A 25,255-nucleotide genomic window follows, 5' to 3' on the forward strand; every position below is an offset into this window, starting at 1 on the left:
TAAACACACACAATGACTAAAACATGTTGTGTATGTCGTGATTAGCATCCTCGGGGTTGTCAACACAAATCAATGATTCAATTACGCATGCACACATCTCACTCACACGAGTTCACTTCATAGTCTGATGCTCGTCCACTGACAAGCGGCCGATAAATGACAATTATACAGCTGGGAATTCCTAAGAATCAATTGTGCCCCGGGTCGATGCTCAGCCACTTAACGTACAGGCCGATCAATGCCGGCGACAGAACAATCCGGACGTTATGGGGTGAAAAATAATGCAGATTCACATCTCGCTGTCAAAACATGTGGATTTATTGCCATGCGCGTAATGCATATGTCTCGTGTCCCTAGAGAGAGAGTCCTCAGATTACAAGCACTCAACACAAAATAGGCTACATGAACCTTTTCTTAACAAGCACAGTTCACACAAACAATTCTTTCTTCATTTATTCATCCGTCATCAATGAATTTCTCTCGTCTGCAGAACACAAAAGAACATGCATGTGATGTATAAAGTGAAAGTAACCTCATAGCTCATAGTATGTTGAAAGGCGTGTTCTCAAAGTACCCGGGTGGTCTACTGTTTCCGGTGAAAATTGGAAGTGCGAATCCATGGAGACTTAACCGTGGATATTACCCACAACTCACAAAAACTACATACTTTAAGGGCGTAGTATAAGTAGGCGAATTGGGATATTTGGAAATACTTTGATTCATGGTCTGCTAAAGTGGCCTTTCTTCCCATCACCATGGAAACGCAGTTGGTGTCGCCCCCGGTGAGGTTCAGGGTTTACGCTATTGAAACAGTACACAGAGGTTAATCTGCTAATGTGTGTGGGGGTCAAAGTCAAGCTGTCACAGAGACCGTGTTATCTACAGTCCACACGCTGACAGATCTGTGATCAGACCGATGGTTAAGTCATGAAGTTCAGCAGCTGTGAACCCCATGTCACGTTACAAACCAGTCCTGTGTTTAACTTTAGTAGATCATGGAAGACGCTTCTATAGTTACACACTATAACTTGATAAAAGTAAAATATGAAACAGACGTGAGATCTGAAGAACGGCCTCATTCTCATGTGTGTGTGTGTGTGTGTGCGTGTGTTGGGGGGTATCTGTTGGTTGATGGGGGAGGTTGAGGACTTTCTAACCCCTCTGTGTTCTCTAGTCAACAGGAAGTCAAGAGGTATACATCTGTCACAGCATTGATAACACACACACACACACACACACACACACACACACACACACACACTAATGCACGGCCCCCCGCCCCCCAAACACACACTGCCCCAAAGCAACGTCCCCATCAGAAGCTTGCATATAAAACACTAAAACATGTCAATATGAACTTGCATGTTAATTACATGTTATTACGCATAATAATACATACATTATACAAAAATTTTGCGTTTACAATTTTTTTTAATTACAATTTTTTCTTTTAATTGGTTTTGTACTTTTTTCTTGTTGCCCATTAACGATTTATTAACTTTTATGTCTGTGACGCTGTTCATCCTTGTTAGAGCCTTATTTTAAAATAAAAATAAATTCATGCATATGTATTATCAAAGCAGGAAATGTCTTTTATAAGGCCTAAGTATTACTATTTCGATCCAAAAAATGGAAAAGCATTTTCACCACTGAAAACATTACCCATAATTCCCTGCAGCTCCCACCGAAACAGACACGCGCACACGCTCACAGATATAATGAACAGAACCACAGAATGGAGGTGAATTCACAGCACTGACCAGTTAAACCCCTCCTCCCACCAGTGACACAAAGAGGTGGGTGTGACACTGGGATGATTGACAGGTGTCCCACGGGGCTGGTGCAGTTCTGTTGTGCTAAGCTGTAAATCAATGCAGGTCTAAAGCGCTGATCACAGACAGAAGAGATGTCAGGTGACACATTCAATGATCACAGCGGTCACTCAGACGTCTGCTTTAACACGTCACCTTGTGGTCAGATAATGACAGGACTCTTATTTATATGGAGTATAGAAAACTATAGAACTGGTTCAGTTGGCGAGTGGTATCCAATTAACATATAAAAATTGTTTTATTTTTTTATTTTTAAGAACAAAGGAGTACATTTTCTCTTTCGTCGTCAATATTGTTGTCATTATTAATAACAGAACAGACAGCAGGGGGTGTATTAGGCAACAGATGAGATTTTATTCTCACATAATCGAGTGTGGTCAAAACTGTTTTGAAGAATTGCCCGGCTGTTGTATTACTGAAAGACTAATAAGGCCATTGCACATTATCGTCCGTCATTAAAAAAATTCTGACTTCTGTACAAGAAGTTCTGTACAAAAGAGCACCAAATACGAAAAAAGCCATACGAAACTTTCCTGTCATTCAGTGTTTAGCACCAATACTGTAGATTATATTAAGCATTGACAATCTGCATTTTTGACATCCTTAGTAGTATTAACTTATCGTCATGTAAACCTGCATGAGTTTCTTTCTTCCGAAGAACACAAAAGAAGATATTTAGAAGAATGTTGATCATCAAAACAACACCGACTTCCATTGTAACCCTAACTATATATCTTCTGTTGTGTTCCACTGGCGAAAGACTTGCACCACATGAGAGAGATGTAAAAACCTACACAACATAAGCAAACTGTTTTAAACTATGAATCTTTGAAATCTTTCTACTTAACTCTAATGATGAGATTACAGGATGTGTTTGTCAGTGTCAGAGAGGGTTTTGTGTGTGCGTGTGTCACATTGCCCTGATGCTGCCGTTTTCCCTGCACAAGAAGCCATTTTGTTCCAGATCTGTGGTGAGCAGGAGACAGCAGGTCTGATGTGCAGAAACAGTCTGACCAATGACAGATCAGTCTGCCTGTGAACACGCTCAGACACACAGTAATGCTGAACGACCTCCCCTCCTTCACTCCCAAACATCCGCGCTCGCTCAGTCTGTCTGTCTGCGCTTGTGTAACTGCTGTTGCCATGTTGCCAGCGCTCTGCTTTAAGTGATTTTCCTCCAATCAAGGAGACCATGTGACACTCGTTCTGTATGAGAAGAGGTTTGTTCTCACAGACAGAAAGAGAGACGGAGATTAAAAAAGGAAGACGCACGTTCTGAAAATATAAAAAGAATAATACAAAAAAATGTATGTTTTGATGTTAACGTGTTCTAGTTAACCGTTAGACAGCTGAAGCTCAAATGAGAATATTTGACATCAGAATACAGATCTGTCGGTTTAGACTACAGGATTAGTTTTTTTCAGTGGCAGAAGACCTTAAAATAAATGGTCATACAGCGCCCAGAAGACACTGTTATTGCTCAGAGGTTTCTCCGTCATATCTTCAAGGATTTTGTATTAAAGTATCAACTTGTTTATCTTAAAAATGCTCAGGAGAAATAAAAGGAAAATCAAATGAGAGTTTAAAGAGTACGTACGCTGTAAACGTGTTTTCTGTAGTTATGCAGCTAGTTGCCAGTAACTTACTGTAGATTTATATTTATCGGAAACAGTTTGTTCAAAGATAAAGACTTAATGTTTAATATTCATTTATCTTTACAGAAATAAAGTATAAATAACAGCCTCATGCAAAGCATTCTGGGAACCAGAAATTCACATAATGGATGAGGCTGTTATTTATAGTTTATTTCTGTATGGATAAAGATGTGTTAATGTTTAATGATCATTTATCTTTGAACAAACTGTTGCAGGCAAACTGCTGCCAATAATACTGTAAACCAATCTGGATTTGAGTAAATGTGATGGGAAATGTTGATATTGAGATCTTAATCACTAATATTGACTTTTGATCGCAGTCGAGACAAATCTGAGCTCAGTTTCACACATTGTTGATGTCTCTTCTCAAACTCTCATGGCGGACATTTATGACTTGAGCATCACTTTCCATTTGCTCTTCAGTTAATCTCATTGATGTCCAGAAGAAATAAGAGAGATTCTGAGACATCTGATCTGTGATTTTTCTCTCTCATAGACTGATAGGGGCCACGTTGGGCTTGACGTGTTAATGAAGCTGTAGTGTGTTTGTTGAATTATATTACAGGACGTTTCATGAAGTATAAAACATCGGCATGTGTGTGACAGACCACACAGATACTCAGGAACTCAGATACACGCTTTCACTCTTGACTTCAGTTTCTACTGAATAACAAACTCTAAACTCAACAGTCTACGAAGATCACAAATCAATAAATCCATCTACACACGGCTCACATTTCTCCATCAACCGCTGGAACGACGATAAACCTTCTCAATGAAAGATCCTCTTTTGACTGACGGCTGCTGAATGACTTCAGATTTAAAGCTGCTAAAACAACCCAGTGATTCATGTGGTTGAGTTTAACAACGGGCGTAAATGAATATAATGCTTCATAAAGCTGTAGATATGTGAAGAAAGAAGAACTTCATAAGAGGTAATAAATCCATCCGTAAAAGTCATCATGCATTCACATACACGCACTGAATGATAAATGTGTCTCTAGAAGTGGAGGCTTCTGTGATGTCACTAAACTAATGTCACAAATCCAATCATGTTTTATTTTGAACATCATTTACTTAAGTTTACAATCAGAACATGTTAAGAGTTTGAGAAGAGATCTCAATAACGTCACAAACTGAGCTCAGATTGGTCAAGTCTGCATCAAAAGTCAATTGAGACTCATGATTGAGTAAAGTATTAAATTAATACGTGACCCCGGATAACAAAACCAATCTTAAGTGGCACGAGAACATTTTTAAAAAAGCCAAAAACATTGTTTGGGTCAAAATGATAAATTTTTCTTTTATGTCAAAAATCATTAGGATATGAAGTAAGATCATGTTCCATGAAGATATTTTGTACATTTCCTACCGTAAATATTTCAAAACTTTATTTTTGTTAGTGGATGGCTTGCTATAGTGCCTCTGATAAACAACTTCAATGGCGATTTTATCAAAATGTTGCTTTTTTTGGACCCTCAGATCCCAGAGTTTTAAACGATTATATCTCCGCAGGATATTGTCCTATCCAAACAACCCATACACCAAAATCTTATTTATTCAGCTTTCAGATGATGTAAGAATCTCAATTTTGAAAAATTGACCCATAAGACTGGTTTTGTTGTCTAGGGTCACATATGATGAATCCATGAATAAGGAGATGTAGTTTTGCTGGAACATAAAGAGTAAAGATGTGAGCACTTGTTGATCTAAAGAAACGCACGTTACTGTACGATCAACATGGTCGATTGTACTGAACATTTAATATAATATTCTTCTTCCTTCTTCAACCACACGCTTAAAGAAAACCCTGCGTCTTCCCGTTTGATGTTAGAAGTGCAGCAGACAGCAGGGGTCGGCTTTAAACCGAACATGACCTTTAGCCTCTAATCATCCCGCATCACAAAACTCCTGCGTCTCTTTTCATTTCCTCTTATAACAAACCTTCATCTCCCTCTCAGTCTATTAGAAATATAGGCCACAGAGCAATCGACCACAACAAGGCGACGCGCGCTGGCGGTGAAAACCTCGGCTGTAAATGTCACCAATGCAAACCAGCTGTTTGCTCAAATGAAAAGCTCTGCACTTCAAACGTCAAAACACCAGCGGCCATGTTTCCATCTAAACCTGCTGTCCTTTCCCATATGTCACTGCAAGAAGATATTCAGACGCCACAGACACGCTCCGTCTCTCTCGGCAACGGGCGGTAGTCACGGCGACCTTACCGGGACACGCACAGCCTCCCACAGACATCTTCTCACATGCCCGTCGCCAGAGCCGCAGCAGAACGCTGGAATAGTGCTGTTGAGATTTCTCTGGCGCTGACGCTCCGGACCACCGCTGCTGCTCACATGGACGTCTGTTTTCCACACACACTCAGCAGCGAGAGGGAGGAGAGAGAGAGAGAGAGAGAGAGAGAGAGAGAGAGAGTAAGGTTAAAAAAAGAACAAGCACAAAGGAATGAGAGCAGAGAGACGGAGTGAGAGAGACGTGGGGGAGCTGCAGTTCAGTCTCTCATTAGCGTGCAGATATCACTACAGAGGGAGAGAGACACAGAGAGAGAGAGAGAGAGAGAGAGAGACAGAGAGAGAGAGAGAGAGAGAGAGAGAGAGAGAGAGAGAGACGAGAGAGAGAGAGAGAGAGAGAGAGAGAGAGAGAGAGACAGTGAGACAGAGAGTGAGACAGAGAGAGAGAGACAGAGAGTGAGACAGAGAGAGAGAGAGCGAGAGAGAGAGAGAGAGAGAGAGAGAGAGAGAGAGAGAGAGAGAGCGAGAGAGAGAGACAGAGAGAGAGAGAGAGAGAGAGAGAGAGAGAGAGAGAGAGAGAGACAGAGAGAGAGAGAGAGAGAGAGAGACAGTGAGACAGAGAGTGAGACAGAGAGAGAGAGAGAGAGAGAGACAGAGAGACGGAGAGAGAGAGAGAGCGAGAGAGAGATAGAGAGACAGAGAGGCGGAGAGACGGAGAGAGCGAGAGAGAGAGAGAGACAGAGAGAGAGAGAGAGACGGAGAGAGCGAGAGAGAGAGAGAGATTGTTCCAAAACCCAGTGACGGAGTCTGATCACACGGGACGTGTTCTTGTGTCTTTCTGTACAGTTGTTTTTCTGTCTGAACACATGTTTGACAGCCGTCTCGCTGTGTTTTCAGCGTCTCCCATCGTGAGCTGTGGGGTTTTAAGACAGCACGTCAAGTAAAAAGAAGCACCACATTCTATTTTGCCCTCATTTCTGGCTTATTATTTATTGTTCATGTTTCATATGAAGCTTTGAAGAGCCTAACAAGACCGGACGACTGTTTCACCTGCAGATGTTCTCTATATAGTGTCTGATGTCATCATGAGTCGCCTCACAGGCTTTATTCTGAACTGCCTATTTTCACCCTAAAGGCCATTACACATTGTGTCTGAAATTTCCGCAAGTTAAAAATTTAATACGACCTCACGTTGTGTCGATCACATTTACACACTGCCTCCGACATGTTCGTCCGTCCTAAAATAATTAACAAGCATGTTGACAATTCAGAGACAAACCAGCGCCAAATATGAAAATGTCGGACTGTGTGTGCAAAGACCTTTATCCTGCGTTTCACTGCCATTATAAAACCTTTGGTGAGATGAAAATAGTCACAAATTACTTTACAAACACTACAGATGTTGATCATTGTGGACGGCATATCTCAGAGTTCTTGCTCTTGTATGATGAACAGCGGGTTCATGTTGAGATGTCAGATATGGGATGGCTGACCACTGTTGGATGGGAGATGAAGGGAGGAGAACAGAGAACACACTCACAGCATCTCTGTCCGTCTCTCTGTGTTTGTAGAGAGAGACACTGGGATAGAGCTCATTACAGCAGAAACACAGAGAGAGAGAGAGCAGTGGGGGGGGGGGGGGTCACCCACCGAGGGCACCGTCACCATGGCGATGTGGCAGATCTGTGATCATACTGCCAGGATTAAAAACACACACGCTTGCCCTTGACAGTCACACTGACGAGTCAATTACACCTGAACAACACACTGTAATGAGCATGTGCACTGTTGTGTTATATTAACAATCATCTGCACTTGGTTTACTTACAAAAGATGTGATTGTTATTTACTCTTCAATAATCAGAAGGTGTGGATCAATAAAGGGAGAGAGGACATCAAAAGTAAAGTTTGACTAAACAGAATAATGTGTTGAATAAAATACAGAAATGAAATCCTTCGTTGTGTAGAAACGTTACTGGTGTGAATGTGACATGAATATTAGATATTAGCCTGTGAGAGAGAGAGTGAAAGATGACAGTTACACTCAGTGTGGTCTCACCTTCATACCGTCTCCCATACTGACTGATCCTGGGTCAGATGAAGGATTTACTGGTGACGGCTGATGTGGTGTCAGGTTAAAGGTCAGAGTTCCTGAGTTCTGTGTAATAATACAGTCACACACAGACAAGAAACACACACACACGGAAAACGTCAACAAACACGCACACATGTTGACTGAGATGATAAATCATGAGGACTTCTGCCTCATTCTTCATTTGAGGTTCTCTGGGTGTTCTGCCAAAATCTGAGGGGCCACCGATACAGTATGGAGGGTGAACGAACTAGCACACACTAACGCACGCACACTAACGCACGTACACACACACACACACACTAACACACACACTAACGCACGTACACACACACACACACTAACGCAAGCACACACACACACACACACACACTAACACACACACTAACGCACGCACGCACACACACTAACGCACGCACACACACAAACACACACACTAACGCAAGCACACACACACACACACGCACACACACACTAACACAGACACACACACACACTAACACACACACTAACGCAAGCACACACACACACACACACACTAACACACTAACGCACACACACACTAACACACTAACGCACGCACACACACACACACACACTAACACGCACACTAACGCACACACACACACACACACTAACGCGCACACACTAACGCACACACTAACACACACACACTAACGCACCCACACACTAACGCACGCACACACACACTAACGCACGCACACTAACACACACACTAACACACACTAACGCACACACTAACACACACACACTAACACACACACACACTAACGCACACACTAACACACACACACACACACACACTAACGCACCCACACACTAACGCACGCACACACACACACTAACACACACACTAACACACACACACACTAACGCACACACTAACGCACACACTAACGCACGCACACACACACACACACACTAACACACACACTAACACACACACACACTAACGCACACACTAACGCACGCACACACACACACTAACGCACGCACGCACACTAACACACACACACACACACACACTAACGCACACACGCTAACGCACGCACACACACACACTAACGCACGCACGCACACTAACACACACACACACACTAACGCACACACTAACACACACACGCTAACGCACACACTAACGCACACACTAACACACACACTAACGCACGCACACACACACACACACACACACACACACACTAACACACACACTAACACACACACACACTAACGCACACACTAACGCACGCACACACACACACTAACGCACGCACGCACACTAACACACACTAACGCACACACACTAACGCACACACTAACACACACACACTTTACATTAAAGAACTCTGACTGAAGCTCTCCTGTGGTGACTCTAGCTTGCATCCCATTGTGAAGCTGCTGTAGAATGGTGAGGAACTTGGGTGGTACCCCAAGTTTGGAAAGTTGTTTCCAGAGCATCTCCCGGTTGATAGTGTCAAATGCATTACTGAGGTCAATGAAGGCTATGTAAAGGTCTGTGCGCTGCTCTCTGCTTTTTTCTAGCAACTGCCTTAAGACAAAAATCATGTCGGTGGTGGATCTAGTCTTCTGGAAGCCACATTGCGTTTCCGGGAGTGAAGTTTCTGAGATGTACTTAACTAGCCTATTGAGCATGATTTTTGCCAGAACTTTCCCTGCGATGGAGAGGAGGGAGATTCCACGGCTGTTGCCACACACGGCTCTGTCCCCTTTTTGTTTATAAATGACCACGATATCGGGATCATTCCAGTCTTGTGGGACGGTCTCACATTCCCAGATATAACAGATGAGGAGGTGCAGGCGGTGTGTTTGTGTGTGTGTGTGTGTGTGTGTTCGTGCGTGTTAGTGTTTGTGTTAGTGTGTGTGTGTGTGTGTGTGTTCGTGCGTGCGTGCGTGTTAGTGTTTGTGTGTGTGTGTGTGTGTGTGTGTGTGTTCGTGCGTGCGTGTTAGTGTTTGTGTTAGTGTGTGTTAGTGTGTGTGTGTGTGTGTGTGTGTGTGTGTTCGTGCGTGCGTGTTAGTGTTTGTGTTAGTGTGTGTTAGTGTGTGTGTGTGTGTGTTAGTTCATTCATCCTGTTGTTATCAGGTCCACACATGTGTGTTTAGATCATGTTGATCTGTGGAGAACAGCGGCCGGAAGCAGAGAGTCCTGAGAGAATCTGACCCACAGTGAACTCAATTCTGCTTCATAACACACACTGGCCCTGTTACAGACACGGTCAAGAATCAAACAGACAGCTTATGTATGAGGACAACAAACATTAAAACTCGTAAACAGAAAAAGATATATCGCTTAAATAACAATAAATATGTATTAAAATGATTCTGCTTCAAACTGGAAATCTCAGGGATGAAATCTGTTGAATAAAATGTTTTCCTGTGAACTATTATGCTATTGTGTTAATATTGTACTTTCTCTCTTTATTAATAATCCAAAATATGTCAAGAAGACTTGACAGAGTATTTTAAGATGAACGTTATTACAGTAATATATAATAATAAAATATACCTGAACTGCCCAAATTAAGCAGAATAAATCACTGTCACTGTAAAAGCAGTTTGTGGTCAAAACGGAGTCGGCAGCTTTAATCTGTCGCCTAGCAACAGCGATCAAGACCGTTTTACATCGCGCTGTCATTTTCCCGGGAATGCCGCACCATGTGACTGAGCCGGCGCCTCGTGCTCTACTCTTCTCTTCGATCCAAAATGGCGGCGCCGCATGGCGTTGAACTGAAGGATTTAAAGTGTCGGTTTACGGGAAATACCGAATCAGATGCGTCTCTGGATGCGCAGGTCTTATATGTTTTACTCTTCTGTATGTGCAGACGTTTAAATGATCGTGTTGTGATGATGAGAAAGTGCAGTTTGAGCAGTCAGCTCGTGAACACGTGGATGTGCGCGCGGCTCATGGCGGATGTGAAGTTATAAATCTCGTTTAAATCTCGACCAACGATTAATTTTAAACATGTCAACAGCGCAATTATGATTAAGTCAGTCGATCGACGATAAACACGTGATGTTTAAATGTGTTTTCTTGGTTCTGATTTTATGCGTTTACGGATTTAACTGTTCAACGGAAACGGTTTGAACATATACTACAGGTTTTTTTCTATTAAATATGAAATTCAGACAACATAAAAAACATAATTCCGGGTTTTGTAAATTGTAGCGATGGTAAAATAACGTCTGTACTCAGATCATCGTTAGACACAGTTACATGTAACGTGTATACAATATCAGTCTTTTGCTTTTATGTGACATGTTTACAGTGGATTTCAACCATAACACATAAATGAGGAAGCGACTGAGTGAGTGAATGAATGAATGAATGTGTAACTGAATCGTGTTCCTCACGCTCGTGCTTCCGGTTGTCCAGTTTAAACGTCGCTGACGTGGCTCGCGCACGCGTGTATTTCTGCCTGCGCCTCAACATCAGTGCACGTGACTCCATCTTTACACGGAATGAGAACTTCTGTAGTTTAATGACTTTGACTGCTCATGTGTGGGGCAGACTATCGTTTGTTTAGCTTTGTTGTAAAAGACGACACATTTCATTTTAAGTAGACATATTTCATTATTTGAAATAGTTTAATATTCTTTATTACCTTATTAACTGCATTAACTCACATACTGCACCGTACCTTTAATAGCTGCTTGAACTCATCTATTGCACTGCAACTTTAATAGCTAATGTCTATAGCTTGTGCACACTTAAGTCACTTGCACTATTGTTTAGTCTAAATTATTATCTGCTCATATCCACCTGTACAAGTCAAGTCAAGTCAAGTCAAGTCAGCTTTATTTATATAGCGCTTTTTACAATTTTCATTGTTACAAAGCAGCTGTACAAGAAAAAAATGACTATAAGTAAAGCATAAAAGGTTATGGAATTCAAAACACAGGTCAAATATCAGACACACAATAAATTCCTATATGCAGTGTTAATTAAATAAGACTACCAAATTCTAGCAGCCCCCCCGGCCAGGCAAAACAGTGCAAAACAGTATGCAAACGGTGGCGAGGAACCCAAAACTCCATTGGAGGAGACAAAAAACCTCGGAGGGAAACCAGGCCTAACCAGGGGATTCCAGTTCCCCTCTGGCAAAAACTGCAGCCTCTGCACAAGCTCAACAGTGCTTGCACAACAAGGCAAAATAAAAAAAATTAGATTTAAAATTATCATTAATAATCTAATAGCGACTGAAGTTTTGTAGGGACGTCACTTCCTTCGTCCAGCATTTGTCAGGTCTAGGAATGGATTGCGCCCTGCCCGCTCCGCTCTTGTAACCTTGGAACAATGAGACAAGACTGGCTGAGAGTAGAGTACTGTTCTGCACTCTTTGATGCAACAAATGCATCAGTTGTTATTGGAAGTGTCCCTGGTTCCGGTTGATCTAACTAGTGCAGCCTAGATCTTTGAAATACATATATTATGATAATCTAGTGTATGCAAGATTAAAAAGATGCGTCTTTAGTCTAGATTTAAACTGACAGAGTGTGTCCGCCTCCCGGACATTGCAGGGAAGACTGTTCCAAAGTTTAGGCGCTAGATAAGAAAAGGATCTGCCGCCTGCACTTGATTTTGAAATTCTAGGTATTACCAACTGGCCTGACGCCTGAGAGCGTAGTGCACGTGATGGACTATAATACGCAAGAAGTTCTCTCAAGTAGTGAGGAGCTAAACCATGCAAGGCTTTATAGGTAAACAAGCATTATAACACATTAATGTTCATAGTATATAGCCATCTGTATATATTGTTCATAGTACATACCTACTGTAAAGTATTTTCATAATCCATACCCACTGTATAATATTTTCATAATATTGTATTCTGTATTTATTCTAACTGTATATCCTGCACTTGCTAACTGCACTTCTGGTTAGACCTAAACTACATTTCCTTACACTGTACTTGTATATGTGTAATGACAATAAAGTTGAATCATCATATTCAAGCCAGACAATGTTCATCACACAAATAAACCAAATATACAAATATATTTTTTATATTTTGAATGATTAAGATCATAGTTACTGTGGTATTTTTCTAAAGATGATTTGCACAGTTTGTCATACAAACGGTGTTAAGGCTGGAATACTTTTGCACAGATTTTCAGTCTGGGCTTGTTGCAGAAAGTCTGCGGCTGCGCTAGTCTGCAGATTTTATTGCGTAGTGTGTGATGCCCTGTTTTTCTCTGCAAACTTTCATAATATACGCAAGTATGTGATGCCTAATTTAAAAAAATAAGATTTTAAAGGGGTCATATGACGGCTGAAACGAATATTATCGTTTGTTTTATATGTAATGCAATGTGTATACTTTCCTGTGGCTCAGTGGTTAGAGCATGGCGATAGTCATGGGTTCAATCCCAAGGATTGCACATTCTTAATAAAAACATATGTACAGTACTATGCAATGTAAAACGCTTTGGATTAAAGCGTCTGCCAAATGTGTAAATATATACACGAATTAAGGTTAAAAAATGCTGGATGTTTGAGGGATTATTTACAAATATCATCGCTCTGAAAAGCGAGGTGTGCTGTGATTGGCCAGTTCACCAGTGCGCAGTGATTGGTGGAATACTGAATACGTGTGACGGAAATGTACCGCCTCTGACCATATTTGGAACATCAGGTTCCTCTTCAATATTAGCGACAGGCACGCCCACCTTACTTGTGTTTACATTTGGGCGGTCTTAGTTAAATCAGACCACGAGCTGATGTAGATTTGTGGGGGTGTGGCTACACGAGGTGTTTCAGGCAGGTCTGACCGAGCTTTTGGACAGAACGCATCTTTTGCTCCCACACTTACTTTTTTGCAATTTCACGTGTCTAATACACGCATGAGCAACTTCAAAGACACAGTATTCGTGCCATATGACCCCTTTAAAGGTCCAGTAGTGTATTCAAGCCTTTTTTTGTCACTTGTTGGTATAACAAGCATTATTTCAGCATTCGCTTATACACCAAACTGTTGTCAATGAGTAATGTGTATCTGCAATGATGAGATAAAAGTTTTAGTTTTTTTTCACAGGGTGAATCTGGGAAAAGTGATTTTCCCATCTTTGAGCTGGATGTTGAAAAGACCTCAGATGGAAGCCTGGAACCTTCCATTCTGTCCATCTTTCAGGAGAAGACTGGAGAGGTATTTCATGTCATGACTGTTTTTGTGAATGTGTGTATTTCATTTATTTTATGGCTTTTTGTCTCAGGTGTATAGTCCGTTGGACGCGGAAAACGAAGCGTCGTTGCTTTCTGCTCTGACTGAGATTCTTGACAGTGTGGATGTTGAGACGTTGTCGCCGTTTGACACGCTGCCAGACTCTGCCATTTTTTCACCTCAGACGGGTTTAGATGACAGGGTTAGTTTACTGATGCGTTCATGTTGATTCTCTGTTGTGATTCTTGCATGAATTCACAGTACAACTACATCATATTCATGTCGGTTGATTGTGTGTAACTTGTTTCTGTTGCAGCAGTTGTTTCCAGACATTAAAATCTCACAATCGCCGGTCTCAAAGTCAGGAAAAGTAAGTTTCCTTTGTTTGATCCCATTACTGAGCAGATGAATGTACTCTATTCTCAGTAGAGTTCCTGCTCCACCCAACACATCACTGTTCTCATGAAACTAGATGTACCTGTATAGGTGGGATTTCATTGCAAAAAGATGTAATGTGGTATAAAATGAGCAGCAGTTGTAGGAGATCTAAGACAGCGAGACAAACTCTTATCTTGTGTTGATTGTTTATAATGTTAATGTTCGGTCTGGTGCCTTCCTCCAGGATCTTGTCATTTCAGACAGACAGCTCCGGCCCCGTCGCCAGACTGTCACATCAAAGCGTACTGATGGTGAGAAGAACCTGAGACAGTCCAAGAGCCACTCCGCAAGAACCTTCCGGATCGAATCCGACCACATGTTCCCTCAAGATGAACTTGAGTTTCTTTTAGATTTAGTGAAACACATGCACCCGTACTGCCTCAGGACTCATGTGGAGAAAGACATTAGGAACACTGACATCCACGTGTCTTCAGTGGAGGAGGTGTTTGTTGATGTTGAAGGTTATGACGAACAGGAAGAGAACGTTCCAGAACTCTCAGGGAAAGACTCTGATCTCAACTCTGTATTAGAAGAAAACAACGTCACATCTTTGCACAGAGATGTTAATAAGATGCCACAACGCAGCGCTTTGGTAAAGAAGAGCGACACAAGTCGAACGAAAAAAAGAGTGAGTTTTGCCGTGCACTTAACTTTAGTTTATGAGATTCCACCCGAGGAGCTGGATTGTGATTCGCCCGGATCTTCAGCTTTAGAAAACTGTGCTGATGAACGTTGCAGTCTTGGATGTTACAACCCGGAAACCTTATCCTCTAAAAGTGAACGAACGTGTGACATCACTTCCCCTCAAAAGCCCAAATCACTCAGTCTGCAGCAGTACCGTCTCCTCAGACAAAACAAACAACTTCCTCTGGATGAGAGAAGGATGGACCATCGAACCAAATGGCCCTCACTTCCCGAGGTTCCCGGGGAACTTCCTCCCATCCTGCCACCAGTGACTCTTAAAACACCACCTCATGAGAATGTTCAAACAGATGCCAGGTCATCTGAAGGTAGACGTTCCTCCTGCAGAAACACTGCAAAAGTCAAAAGTGCAGAGAGGAGGTGTGTAAATATTTGTGTTGATCCACCAAATCCCACTTTAGTGACCCTGAAGCCCACACAACACAAGCCAGAATCAACTACAGCCCCGTCTGAGGTTCAGACCCAGCAGGTCCATCTAAAACCCCAAACACATCCAGCAACACACGATACATCAGAACCGCTGAATTCACACTCTCTTGCATCAAAATCAGATGTTTGTTCTTGTAATGATGCTCGACATCCTGAGCTAGAACGGTCAAAACCCAAAATGTCTTCGCCTCAAAAAGTCGGACAAGTAGAAGGACAACCCATCCAGACGACAGCTGGAGAAATCGGTGAGTTTATAGTTTTTGACACGGCGTCTTTGTGTGTGTTTTGTGTTCTAACGTTGTGTTGTGTTTTACAGGAATAGAAGCCACAGACTTGACCAGCCTTCTGGAGCAGTTTGAAACACAAGGTGAGAACGAAGTGTGTGTTTATGTTCACATTGTGTGAGTGTATTGAAAGCGAGAGAAACTATAAAAGAGTTTTGCCTCTCTCTGCAGCGTGTGAAGGCCAGATGATATCCACAGACGAGTGTCAGGATCAGTGGTCACCTCACAACCGGCTGATGGACCTGGGAAGTACCGCAGGTACGTTTGAAAAACGTGCCAGTAAACGGACAGTGCATCTCTCATGTGGTTGTTAATCTAAACACAAAAGAAGATATTTAGAGAAATGTCTCAGGGGGTTTGTGCTCAGTTTGGAGTTTAGTGTTGTTTGATGTTCAACATTCTCCAAAACATTTATTTTGTGTTCTGCTGAAGAAAGAAACTTCCACAGGGTTGACACGACGTGAGAGTGAAGAAATAATGACAGAATTACATTTACATTTAGTAATTTAGCAGAATTCTCAAGTTTGGCTGAACTGTCCCGTTTTTAGTTTCTGAGAATAAATGATTTGCATTGATGTAATTGTCTGTAGGTTTGACACCACCAGCGACGCCTCCACATCAGATGTGTAAGCCACTGTTACCAGTCAAAGGGACGAAACTTGAACCGATGAAGCCGTCACCCAGTAAAACCATTCAGATTATTGACCCTCGTCCTCTACCGCCCAGTAAAACTCATTCGAAGTCTCCTATGCCTTCCTTCACTCCCGCACTGAGCCCAAACCAAGTGTGCATAGATCACGATTACTGCAGCACCTCACATACCAATACACATCTGCCGTCAAAGGCTCGATCAGATGACAGGACGGAGCGTCTGTCTGAATCGGTTCTGCTGTCTCCAGACACCTCCCCCTGCAGGATGGATGCCTTTAAGTCCTCACAGTTTTCCTCGCGGTCTCCCAGCCCTCAGGACCGGGGCAGGACGAGAAGGCGGGGTTACAGTGACAGATACCGGCGCTCCAACTCCAGTTCGTCTTGCTCATCTTGTTCTTCATCCTCAGCGTCGTCTTCTCGTTCCAGGTCTCGCTCGCCAGCTAGAAAACGGTCAGTTTAAGTCGTCACCCCACAGAAGTAGAGCTGGACAATAAAGTCCCAAAACACCTTTAAATGACTGTTAATATCATGAAATATTTCCAGGTACCGTCTCAGGCATTCTGGGAGCAGTTCCTCCTCACGCTCTAGCTCACGGTCGCCTTCTCACTCTCCTCCACGCAAGCGTGGACGACACCATACCAGATCACGATCCCGATCTTTATGTCGCTCTGGTTCTGGTTCCCGGTCACCTGAAAAGGATTGGAGCGAGAATGGACGCAGCTGGGAAAGGTCAGTGTTAGCGCAACCTAAATGGATTGACTCCAGTTTATCTTCTTCACTGAATGTGATGATGTCATTGGGTGTCTTCATAGATCGAGGGAGTTGAACCGGCACCACAGACAGGAAGAGGCTCGTAAAATCTGTCACCAGAAAGCTATCGTAGGTGTCCAAACATTCACCGGAATGAACTGTGTCTTTATGATGTTAGTTCCTCATGACTCTGTTTTATCTCCAGGATGAGCGCAGGGTGGTGTACGTGGGTGGAATCCGTGCAAGTATGCTGCCCTCTGACCTTAAAGAAAGATTTTCACTCTTTGGAAAGGTTGAGGATTGTACAGTCCACATCAGGAGTCATGGGTAAGATTTACTCAGATACAAACTTTTTGCGCTTCTGCTTTGCTCATATTGAATTGCGAATGTTGACAATATTATCTCACAGTTTTTCTCTCATGTCCTTTCAGAGATAACTTCGGTTTTGTCACGTATTACAATACAGACGACGCTTTCGCAGCCATCGAGAACGGAAGCAGACTGAGGCATGTGGATGAGCGTCCGTTCGACATCTGCTTCGGCGGTCGGCGACAGTTCTGCAAGTCTGACTACGCAGATTTAGGTGGGTTGTTGAGTTATTTACTATAGGATGTACTTTTAATTTAAATTTTACTCACACACAGGTTGTTTCAAATCTATATATCAAATGTCTTTGTTCTGTTAAACACAAAGAAAGATATTTGCAAGAATGTTAGCCGTGTTCAGTTCTGTGACATCATCCACTACCATAGTATAAAAAATTATATCTTTATTTGTTCTGTTGAACACAAAATCGAGATATTTTTAAGAATTTAGGAACACAAACAGTTCTGGGGCACCGTTGACTAACATTTAACTCGTCCTACTATGGCAGTCAATGAGCGCGTTTACATGCACATTCTAACGCCGATTGTACTTAATAAGCTGATATATGTAAGGTCGTGTAAACACGTAAAACGGTTTTCTTTTATTAGGGAAAGGTCATAAATGGCTTAGGCATAAAACAATCAGAAGAGGTGGTTTTTTGCCCATTACTCAGATTTTGCACTGCATGTAAACGCCTTTATCGGTTTTCTCTCAGTTTTGTTTATGTGCTCTTGTCTGAAAGCGCAGTAGTAAATGTATAACGTATAAAAGTCCGCTCTGGAATCATGCAGTTTATGTTGAAACGTCAAAATGTAGAACTATTGTTGCATATGTAGGTATCGCGGACATGAGTAATATCCTTCAAATATCCTTCACTGTGTTCATCAGAACAAAGTCATTTAAACAGGTATGACATTGATGAATGATGACAGAATGTTCACTTTTGGGTGAACTGTCACTTTAAGGCATTCAACCGGCTCCGTCTCACTTTGATACTCTGTTGTGTCCTTTAGATTCCAGCAGGGACATTAACCTGGCATCCAGTGCGTCGCTGGACTTTGACACACTGTTGAGACAGGCTCAGAGAGGAAACAGTAGGTGACAGGAAGACGTGATGAACTGAGATTCCTGAAGAGAACCGTCTGATCACATTAAACACATGTTTACAGCACTTTCATATCTGGAACACATTGTTTAAAGTTGTTCCTTATCAATTCTCTAAACTGACGTAAAGTTCACCTCCGTACTGTGTGTTCACACCGAGAGCGAATGAGGCGTCAAGCGCGAGTGATTTACATGTTAAGTCAATGCAAAGACGCGATAGACGCGCTTGCGGCGCGAATAGCGCGAATGAGGCGGCGCGAATAGCGCGCATTACGCGAAATGCGCGAATGGCACGAATGACGCGAATGAGGCGAATTGCGCGAGTTGAAAAATCTGAACTTCGGCAAAAATTCGCGCCGCGTTAACCAATCAGGAGCCTGCTCTAGTAGTGACGTAGCGAGCAGAGGCAGACATACAAAATGGAGGACAAGCTCATCTCAGTGTGTGGACACCCGGAACTATATGATACGTGTTCATATTTTTATAAAAATAGGAATAAAAAGGATCTTGCTTGGAAGAAAGTGAGTGAGGAGGTCGGAGAATCTGGTAAATTGTAAAAACATTTTCGTGAAGCGAATTTCACTCGCGAATGACGCGAATTTCACGCGCGAATAGCGCAAATGAAGCGAGTAAACACAAAATGTTCAAGCGTCAAACTACTCGCGAATAGCGCGTTTTTGACGCCTCATTCGCGCTCTATGTGAACACACAGTGACAGTCAAATCTTTCTGTTGAAGGACTTTTAATGTACATATGAATGGAATGACATTACAAGAGTAATTGTTATGGAAGAAAATGCAACTAATGGTTTAAATAAATGAAGTGTATAGTGTGGGTATATTATAATTATACCAAAACGTTTTTTTCTCCATCTTGGTTGGAATGAGGTTACTTTATCTGAATGAGGTTATTTTTCATGAATAAAATGCTTTACATATTCATGTCTGAAGTCTCTTTTTTAACACGGAAGTCAAAGAAATCAGTGATTAGTCGATTTATACTCCTAAACATATCATAGTTCATAAAGGTTTAAACGGGGAATAAATTAATAAAAAAATAATAACATGAAAATAAATTTCTTGATTAAACGAATAGAATTTTTAAATAAGATCACTTCAAAATGTATTTCTGCGTTACTTTTTGTCCTTGATTGATTATATTCTATAATCTATATTTTTTCTGTAACTTCTTTATTTGTAAGTTTGTTTAAATTTACTGTGTTTGTGACGTCAGTGTATAGCTGTGATGTTTTACACTTGTGTGAACCTTGCGCACTTTTTCTTCAGAAAAATGAATCTGAGAAGCTCCAGTCGTGTTATTTTGTGACATACAGTCATTTTAAGTATTTTATTTTAAGTACTGAAACTGTGCTTGTTAAAATGACCTGCTTATAGCATCAGATAAAGGTCACATCTCACTCCTGGTCCTGCTTGACCTTAGTGCTGCGTTCGATACCGTAGACCATAACATACTTCTAGATCGCTTACACAATTATACCGGTATTGAGGGAAAGGCACTACAGTGGTTCAGATCTTACTTGTCAGACAGACATCAATTTGTCCATTTAAATGGGGAATCATCCTATTTAACGCAAGTAAACTATGGATTACCTCAGGGATCGGTTCTGGGACCCTTGCTGTTCTCCATATACATGCTTCCCCTCGGAAACATTATTAAAAAACATGGAATTAGCTTCCATTGCTATGCAGATGATACTCAGCTATATATCTCATCAAGACCAGATGATTCCTCCCAGCTATCCAAATTGGCAGAGTGCATTAAAGATATACAACATTGGATGACCTGTAATTTCCTTCTTTTAAATTCTAATAAAACAGAATTATTACTTATCGGACCAAAAACAAGTGAGCAGAATATTACCTGCAAATTGAAGGATGTACTGTTACTCCAACAAATACAGTAAAAGATCTATATGTTCTATTAGACAGCAACCGAAATCGTGACTAGTGTAATGCGCTACTTAGTGTTTGTCCTTCATCATCAATAAACAAACTACAGTTAGTTCAGAATACAGAATTCACTTAATACTAAATAAACACACTAAATGACATTAGATATTATTTACTAGAATCATTAAACACCATGAACGGTGCTGTGTGTTGCCTTTTGTGTGTTTCTCGGTTTTCATTATTTACTCCTGTAAAGCTGCTTTGGAACAATGCACATTGTGAAACGCGCTATATAAATACAATTGAATATATTTAAAAATGGTGTTATTTCTATCAAATGGATATTTTTAATTTCTTCTATGTAAAGCACTTTGAATTTCCATTGTGTATGAAATGTGCAGCTATATAAATAAACTTGCCTTGTTAATTTGTGTAACACGTTCATACCTCTCGAGCACTTCTTCCTCAGACCCGGCAGCTCGCGCTGGTGGGCGCGGCATCACTGACAGGAGTGAAGTGCGCATGCGCTCTTTGAACACGAGCGCTATAAGGAAAACGTAAACATTAATCCGGACAGCAGTCGATCAAGGACCGTCATCGACACACATGTGAAGACGAGCTGTCAGCTGATCCATCACATTATATTCATCATGATCTTCCTCAGTGGAGTGGTGGAGGGTGAGTGCACGAAAATACACACGTGACACATGTTGTTATTTGAAGAGAAGAGATTACTGTGATCATTATGCATGTAAAGGAGATCGATAGATGCTTTATATATTTGATTCACCTTATTTATCAGGTTATTGTTTGTTTTTATTGTGGTATTTGCATATTGTCACGACTTTATGTGTTAATGCTTTGGAAGTATCATGCCATTGAAGTGCCTTTAAACTGAGAACCATAGATATAGACATACATCGAAAACAGATAATACACAAAAGAAAGTGAAGTGGTATTTCATTGCATGTGTTCTTGTTCTATATTGGCCGATTACTATGTTAAAACATCTCAGCTCTGTTTAAAGTGACCTTTGTGTTTTTTAGGGTTTTATGGACGGCCGTGGACTATGAACCAGAGGATGGAGCTCTTCAGGAGGTTAATAATCTGATGAGATATATCACTTCACGCTGTGTTATCTGATCTGTGCTGATGTTTATCTCACTCTCATATACTGTGTGTTTGTTGTTATATATCTAGGGAGCAGAAATGGGGATTGAACACTTATCTGTACGCCCCAAAAGATGATTATAAACACAGAATGTACTGGAGAGATCTTTATTCTCTGGAAGAAGCAGGTGAGAGATGAGTGAAAGGACCACTCACACTTTACGATCCTCATAACATTCTCATCCTTTATTGTGTCTTTCAGATCAACTGATGGCTCTCATCTGCGCTGCTAAGGACCATCATGTTGAGTTCATTTATGCCATCTCTCCGGGTCTGGACATCACGTTCTCCAACCCTAAAGAGGTGGCGGCGCTGAAGAGAAAACTGAGCCAGGTGTCTGTCCGACATCAGTCGTATTGAAGTGAAGGAATGATTTGATTTCCATCACATGTGTGTTTTTCACGAACAGGTGAGTGAGTTCGGCTGCCGCTCGTTCGCACTGCTGTTTGACGACATCGAGACAGAAATGTGTCGGGCAGATAAAGAAGCTTTCAGCTCATTCGCTGATGCTCAAGTGTCCGTCACTAATGAAGTGTTTCTGCACCTGGAGGAGCCGCAGATCTTCCTCTTCTGTCCCACCGGTACGTTTAGTCCTCACAACATTCTTCACGTCAGAGATCAACTCTCATCACATCATGTCTCTTGTTTCTGTAGATTACTGCGCTGCGTTCTGCACTCCTAGTGTTCCATTGTCCAAGTATTTAAACACGGTCGGAGAGAAACTCCATCCGGGAGTCGACGTCCTCTGGACAGGTGACATCATCTCCTGACAGACACATTAAACATCACGCTGAGAATTAAACATTCTCGCAAAAGTTAACGTTTTGTCAACTTTATTTAAAAAAAAACGGTTCAAAATGGACAAAGAAAGCCATCAGGCTATTGACAAACATTTATTTTCGGGGGAAACTTTTAATCTATAATGGAAAGATGGCGTGATTCAAAACTGTGTCACATGCATAGTTTAAATTGAAATCCACATATACGACCCATTACATCTGTTTATTTTCTGTTATTCATTGTACTTTTATTCACGTCAGGGCCAAAGGTCGTGTCCAATGACATCACGGTGGCGTCTATCGAGGAGGTGTCTGCTGTTCTCAAGAGACCGCCGGTGATTTGGGACAACATTCACGCCAATGATTACGACCCACAGAGACTCTTTCTGGGACCCTTTAAGAACCGGCCAACAGAACTGATCCCTAAACTCAGAGGAGTTCTCACAAACCCCAACTGTGAATTTGAGCCCAATTTCGTCGCGGTTCACACGCTGGCCACCTGGTGCAAGTCCAGCCCGGGACAGAAAGATGTTTCTATGGGTAACGAAGTGATGAATGTATCTCAATATCTGCATCATGACAACAGCGGCGGTTCATTGATATCTGATATATTGATCCACAGATGCTGAAGATCAAAGTTCAGACTACGACCCCCATGAGGCTTTGCAGCTGGCGCTCACTGAATGGCTGCTCGAGTTCGGCAGAGCAGATTCCACCGATGGTAAGAATCAAACTCTTGTGTGATTTCTGCATCAGTGCTTCGAATCTCAGCGTCTGTCACCTGCAGGCTTTCGATCCCGCGGCGCTCGCTGTAAACGAGAGGTGTCTGATGAAGAACCCATGCAGACGGACGGACACGTTCCTGGGCCCAAAGATAACCCGCTGTACACGGCCGAACCCCTGACGCTGGAGGATCTCACCCTGCTCTCGGAGCTCTTCTATCTGCCGTATGAACACGGGCCGACCGCCGTTACCATGCTAAACCAACTCCAGTGGCTCCGCAGCAACAGCGCCGCCGCTACGACCGGTGCCGTCACATCTGAATGTCAACAGGTCGGAGAGAGATGATGTCGAGTTCATTCTGGAAATAATTTGAATGAAAGCATCCGGTCTGGTGAATATTTGCATGTTTGTGTTTTCCACAGGTTAAAGAGTGGCGCCAGAGAGCCGAGAAGTTTGATGACATGTGTGCCGCTGTCGTTCAGATGTTCAACAGACTGTCGAACGTCCCAAACAGACGGATCCTCTATGACCTCTACAACTACATCTGTGACATCAAGAGCGGAGTCTCTCTGGCCAGAGCCTTTGTAAAAACACTCGGTACATTCACTCACTCACTCTCTAGACATCAAACTATGCTTTAATACATAAAGGTCTCTGATACACATAATAAACATTATTTTCAGGAGGTGTAACCCCTCACCCGTGTATGATTATAAATGACGATCCGGAGCCGTGGGGTTTCAGAGGAGGTCTTTCTGGAGAATTCCAGGTACATTTAAAACCTGACCTGAAATCAGTGACCTTCGACCTCTACTGTTCCTCATGGTGGATGTGTTTCTCATGTGTTGTTTAGAGAATGCTGCCGTGTCATGGCAACAGAGATCTGTTCCGCACTCCTCCTGCAACACGCGTGTACACCGTCCGCCCGAGTACTGCAGAAGATCAGGTCACACACACCGCACATGCTAACATCACAGCGTGACCGTGTCACTGAGTGTCAATGATAAATGTGTGTGTGTGTGTTACAGCCGGCGGTGATGAAGCTTTTTAAAGAAATGAATGCTGAAACACAACAGATCGTGGAGCTGATTGGAGACAGGCGAGAGTCTTTATCTGAATTTGAAACATATGAATGTTCTGCTTTTAAAAGAAGTTCTGCTCCTGACGCATCTATGATGCTGTTGTGTTTTCATGTCAGGCTGGTGGAGGGTCTCGTGCCGTCCAGCTCAAACTGTAGCGTGATTCTAGAGGATGAGGACGGGCTCTGTGGTTATGTGTTTGCTCTCGCTGATGCTAAATCTGTCATGACTAAAGCTCAGGTACTGAACACTCAAACATGATTTACTGAAGACACACAGCTCCTGTTTTAAACCTTTGTGAATGTTTTGGGTCCATTTCCTTCAAGTATCCAGAAGCGATGCTGCGTGATTTCCCATCTGTCATGAGCGTTCAGATCCACCCGAAGGTTCCTGACCCCACGTTAGCGAAGCGTCTGATTGGACAAGTGTTGTCAGGGCTGAGAGAGAGCGGTGAGTTTAACAACACACAGGATCAATACCAGTAAACCGAACAACAACGATTTTATCTGTGGATATTGCGTCACAGGTTCTCAAGGGGTTTACTTGGAGTTCAGGTCCAATGATAGAAGAATGATGGACTTCCTCAAGACGCTCAACTTCTTCCAGGTGCTCAGAGTCGACGGGCTTCCGGCCAACCTGGTCGTTATGGGAACTAAACTATGACATCATCTGCATTTAAATGATAAAACCTCCAGTCAATTCTAATTGTGTTAATTTAATTATGTCAAATATTTTTGTTTAGAGTTTGTTTAGAGCGTTTGATCTTTGCTTTAAACTGTGAGTGTTGGTTCACTTGTTAGGTTCTAAAAATCTTTATTAAATACAAATATATAAGAAAACATCTGAGA

General features: G+C 42.1%; 3 protein-coding genes across 7 annotated transcripts in view; 2 read left to right on the forward strand and 1 right to left on the reverse strand.

Annotated features, from left to right (window-relative positions):
- ldb1b (LIM-domain binding 1b) overlaps window positions 1-11,289 on the reverse strand; it is a 24,644-nt gene extending 13,355 nt beyond the window's left edge. Inside the window, exons 1-2 of one of the 2 annotated variants that reach the window (XM_079482929.1) lie at window positions 11,216-11,289; window positions 7,793-7,891 (exon numbers count right to left, since the gene is read on the reverse strand). Coding sequence is in view for 1 of the 2 variants with exons in the window: in XM_079482927.1 (XP_079339053.1) it covers window positions 5,713-5,740 (28 nt within the window). In the remaining variant the exon portion in view is untranslated. Of the gene's footprint in view, window positions 1-5,712; window positions 6,007-7,792; window positions 7,892-11,215 lie in introns of those variants that run through there. The other variant, XM_079482927.1, reaches the window with a different exon arrangement.
- LOC306909341 (peroxisome proliferator-activated receptor gamma coactivator-related protein 1) lies at window positions 10,508-19,684 on the forward strand. 4 transcript variants are annotated; one of them, XR_013788079.1, is made up of 14 exons: window positions 10,508-10,654; window positions 13,897-14,007; window positions 14,075-14,224; window positions 14,339-14,392; window positions 14,645-15,836; window positions 15,908-15,958; window positions 16,047-16,133; window positions 16,466-16,976; window positions 17,070-17,255; window positions 17,339-17,405; window positions 17,482-17,603; window positions 17,708-17,859; window positions 18,656-18,885; window positions 19,459-19,683. XR_013788079.1 is itself a non-coding variant. In XM_079482924.1 (13 exons), the coding sequence occupies exons 1-13, from the start codon at window positions 10,568-10,570 to the stop codon at window positions 18,742-18,744; spliced, it is 2,859 nt and encodes a 952-aa protein (XP_079339050.1). In that variant the 5' UTR covers window positions 10,508-10,567; the 3' UTR covers window positions 18,745-19,684. The 4 variants fall into 4 exon arrangements, 3 of the variants coding, with proteins under 3 accessions (XP_079339050.1, XP_079339052.1, XP_079339051.1); XM_079482924.1 differs by having other exon boundaries at window positions 18,656-19,684; XM_079482926.1 differs by having other exon boundaries at window positions 10,528-12,562; window positions 18,656-19,684.
- A 1,470-nt stretch (window positions 19,685-21,154) lies between these two features.
- On the forward strand, window positions 21,155-25,248 carry ogal (O-GlcNAcase like). The gene is made up of 16 exons (XM_079482930.1): window positions 21,155-21,334; window positions 21,703-21,754; window positions 21,857-21,954; window positions 22,029-22,159; window positions 22,236-22,407; window positions 22,481-22,579; window positions 22,867-23,145; window positions 23,228-23,326; window positions 23,393-23,658; window positions 23,751-23,925; window positions 24,012-24,097; window positions 24,182-24,274; window positions 24,357-24,427; window positions 24,527-24,647; window positions 24,734-24,857; window positions 24,934-25,248. The coding sequence occupies exons 1-16, from the start codon at window positions 21,307-21,309 to the stop codon at window positions 25,068-25,070; spliced, it is 2,031 nt and encodes a 676-aa protein (XP_079339056.1). The 5' UTR covers window positions 21,155-21,306; the 3' UTR covers window positions 25,071-25,248.
- Window positions 25,249-25,255: the final 7 nt, after the last annotated feature.

This window comes from Barbatula barbatula (assembly GCF_947034865.1).
Source record: "Barbatula barbatula genome assembly, chromosome: 20".
Classification (NCBI taxonomy): domain Eukaryota; kingdom Metazoa; phylum Chordata; class Actinopteri; order Cypriniformes; family Nemacheilidae; genus Barbatula; species Barbatula barbatula.

Excerpts from the sequence above, each read along its gene's own strand:
- LOC306909341 (XM_079482924.1), top strand. The coding sequence starts at position 10,568 with ATGGCGGCGCCGCATGGCGTTGAACTGAAGGATTTAAAGTGTCGGTTT. Across the intron at positions 15,837-15,907 it reads GACGACAGCTGGAGAAATCG|GAATAGAAGCCACAGACTTG; the intron begins GTGAGTTTATAG and ends TGTGTTTTACAG. Across the intron at positions 16,977-17,069 it reads CGCTCGCCAGCTAGAAAACG|GTACCGTCTCAGGCATTCTG; the intron begins GTCAGTTTAAGT and ends AAATATTTCCAG.
- ogal (XM_079482930.1), top strand. The coding sequence starts at position 21,307 with ATGATCTTCCTCAGTGGAGTGGTGGAGG. Across the intron at positions 22,580-22,866 it reads AGTCGACGTCCTCTGGACAG|GGCCAAAGGTCGTGTCCAAT; the intron begins GTGACATCATCT and ends TATTCACGTCAG. Across the intron at positions 23,327-23,392 it reads CAGAGCAGATTCCACCGATG|GCTTTCGATCCCGCGGCGCT; the intron begins GTAAGAATCAAA and ends TGTCACCTGCAG.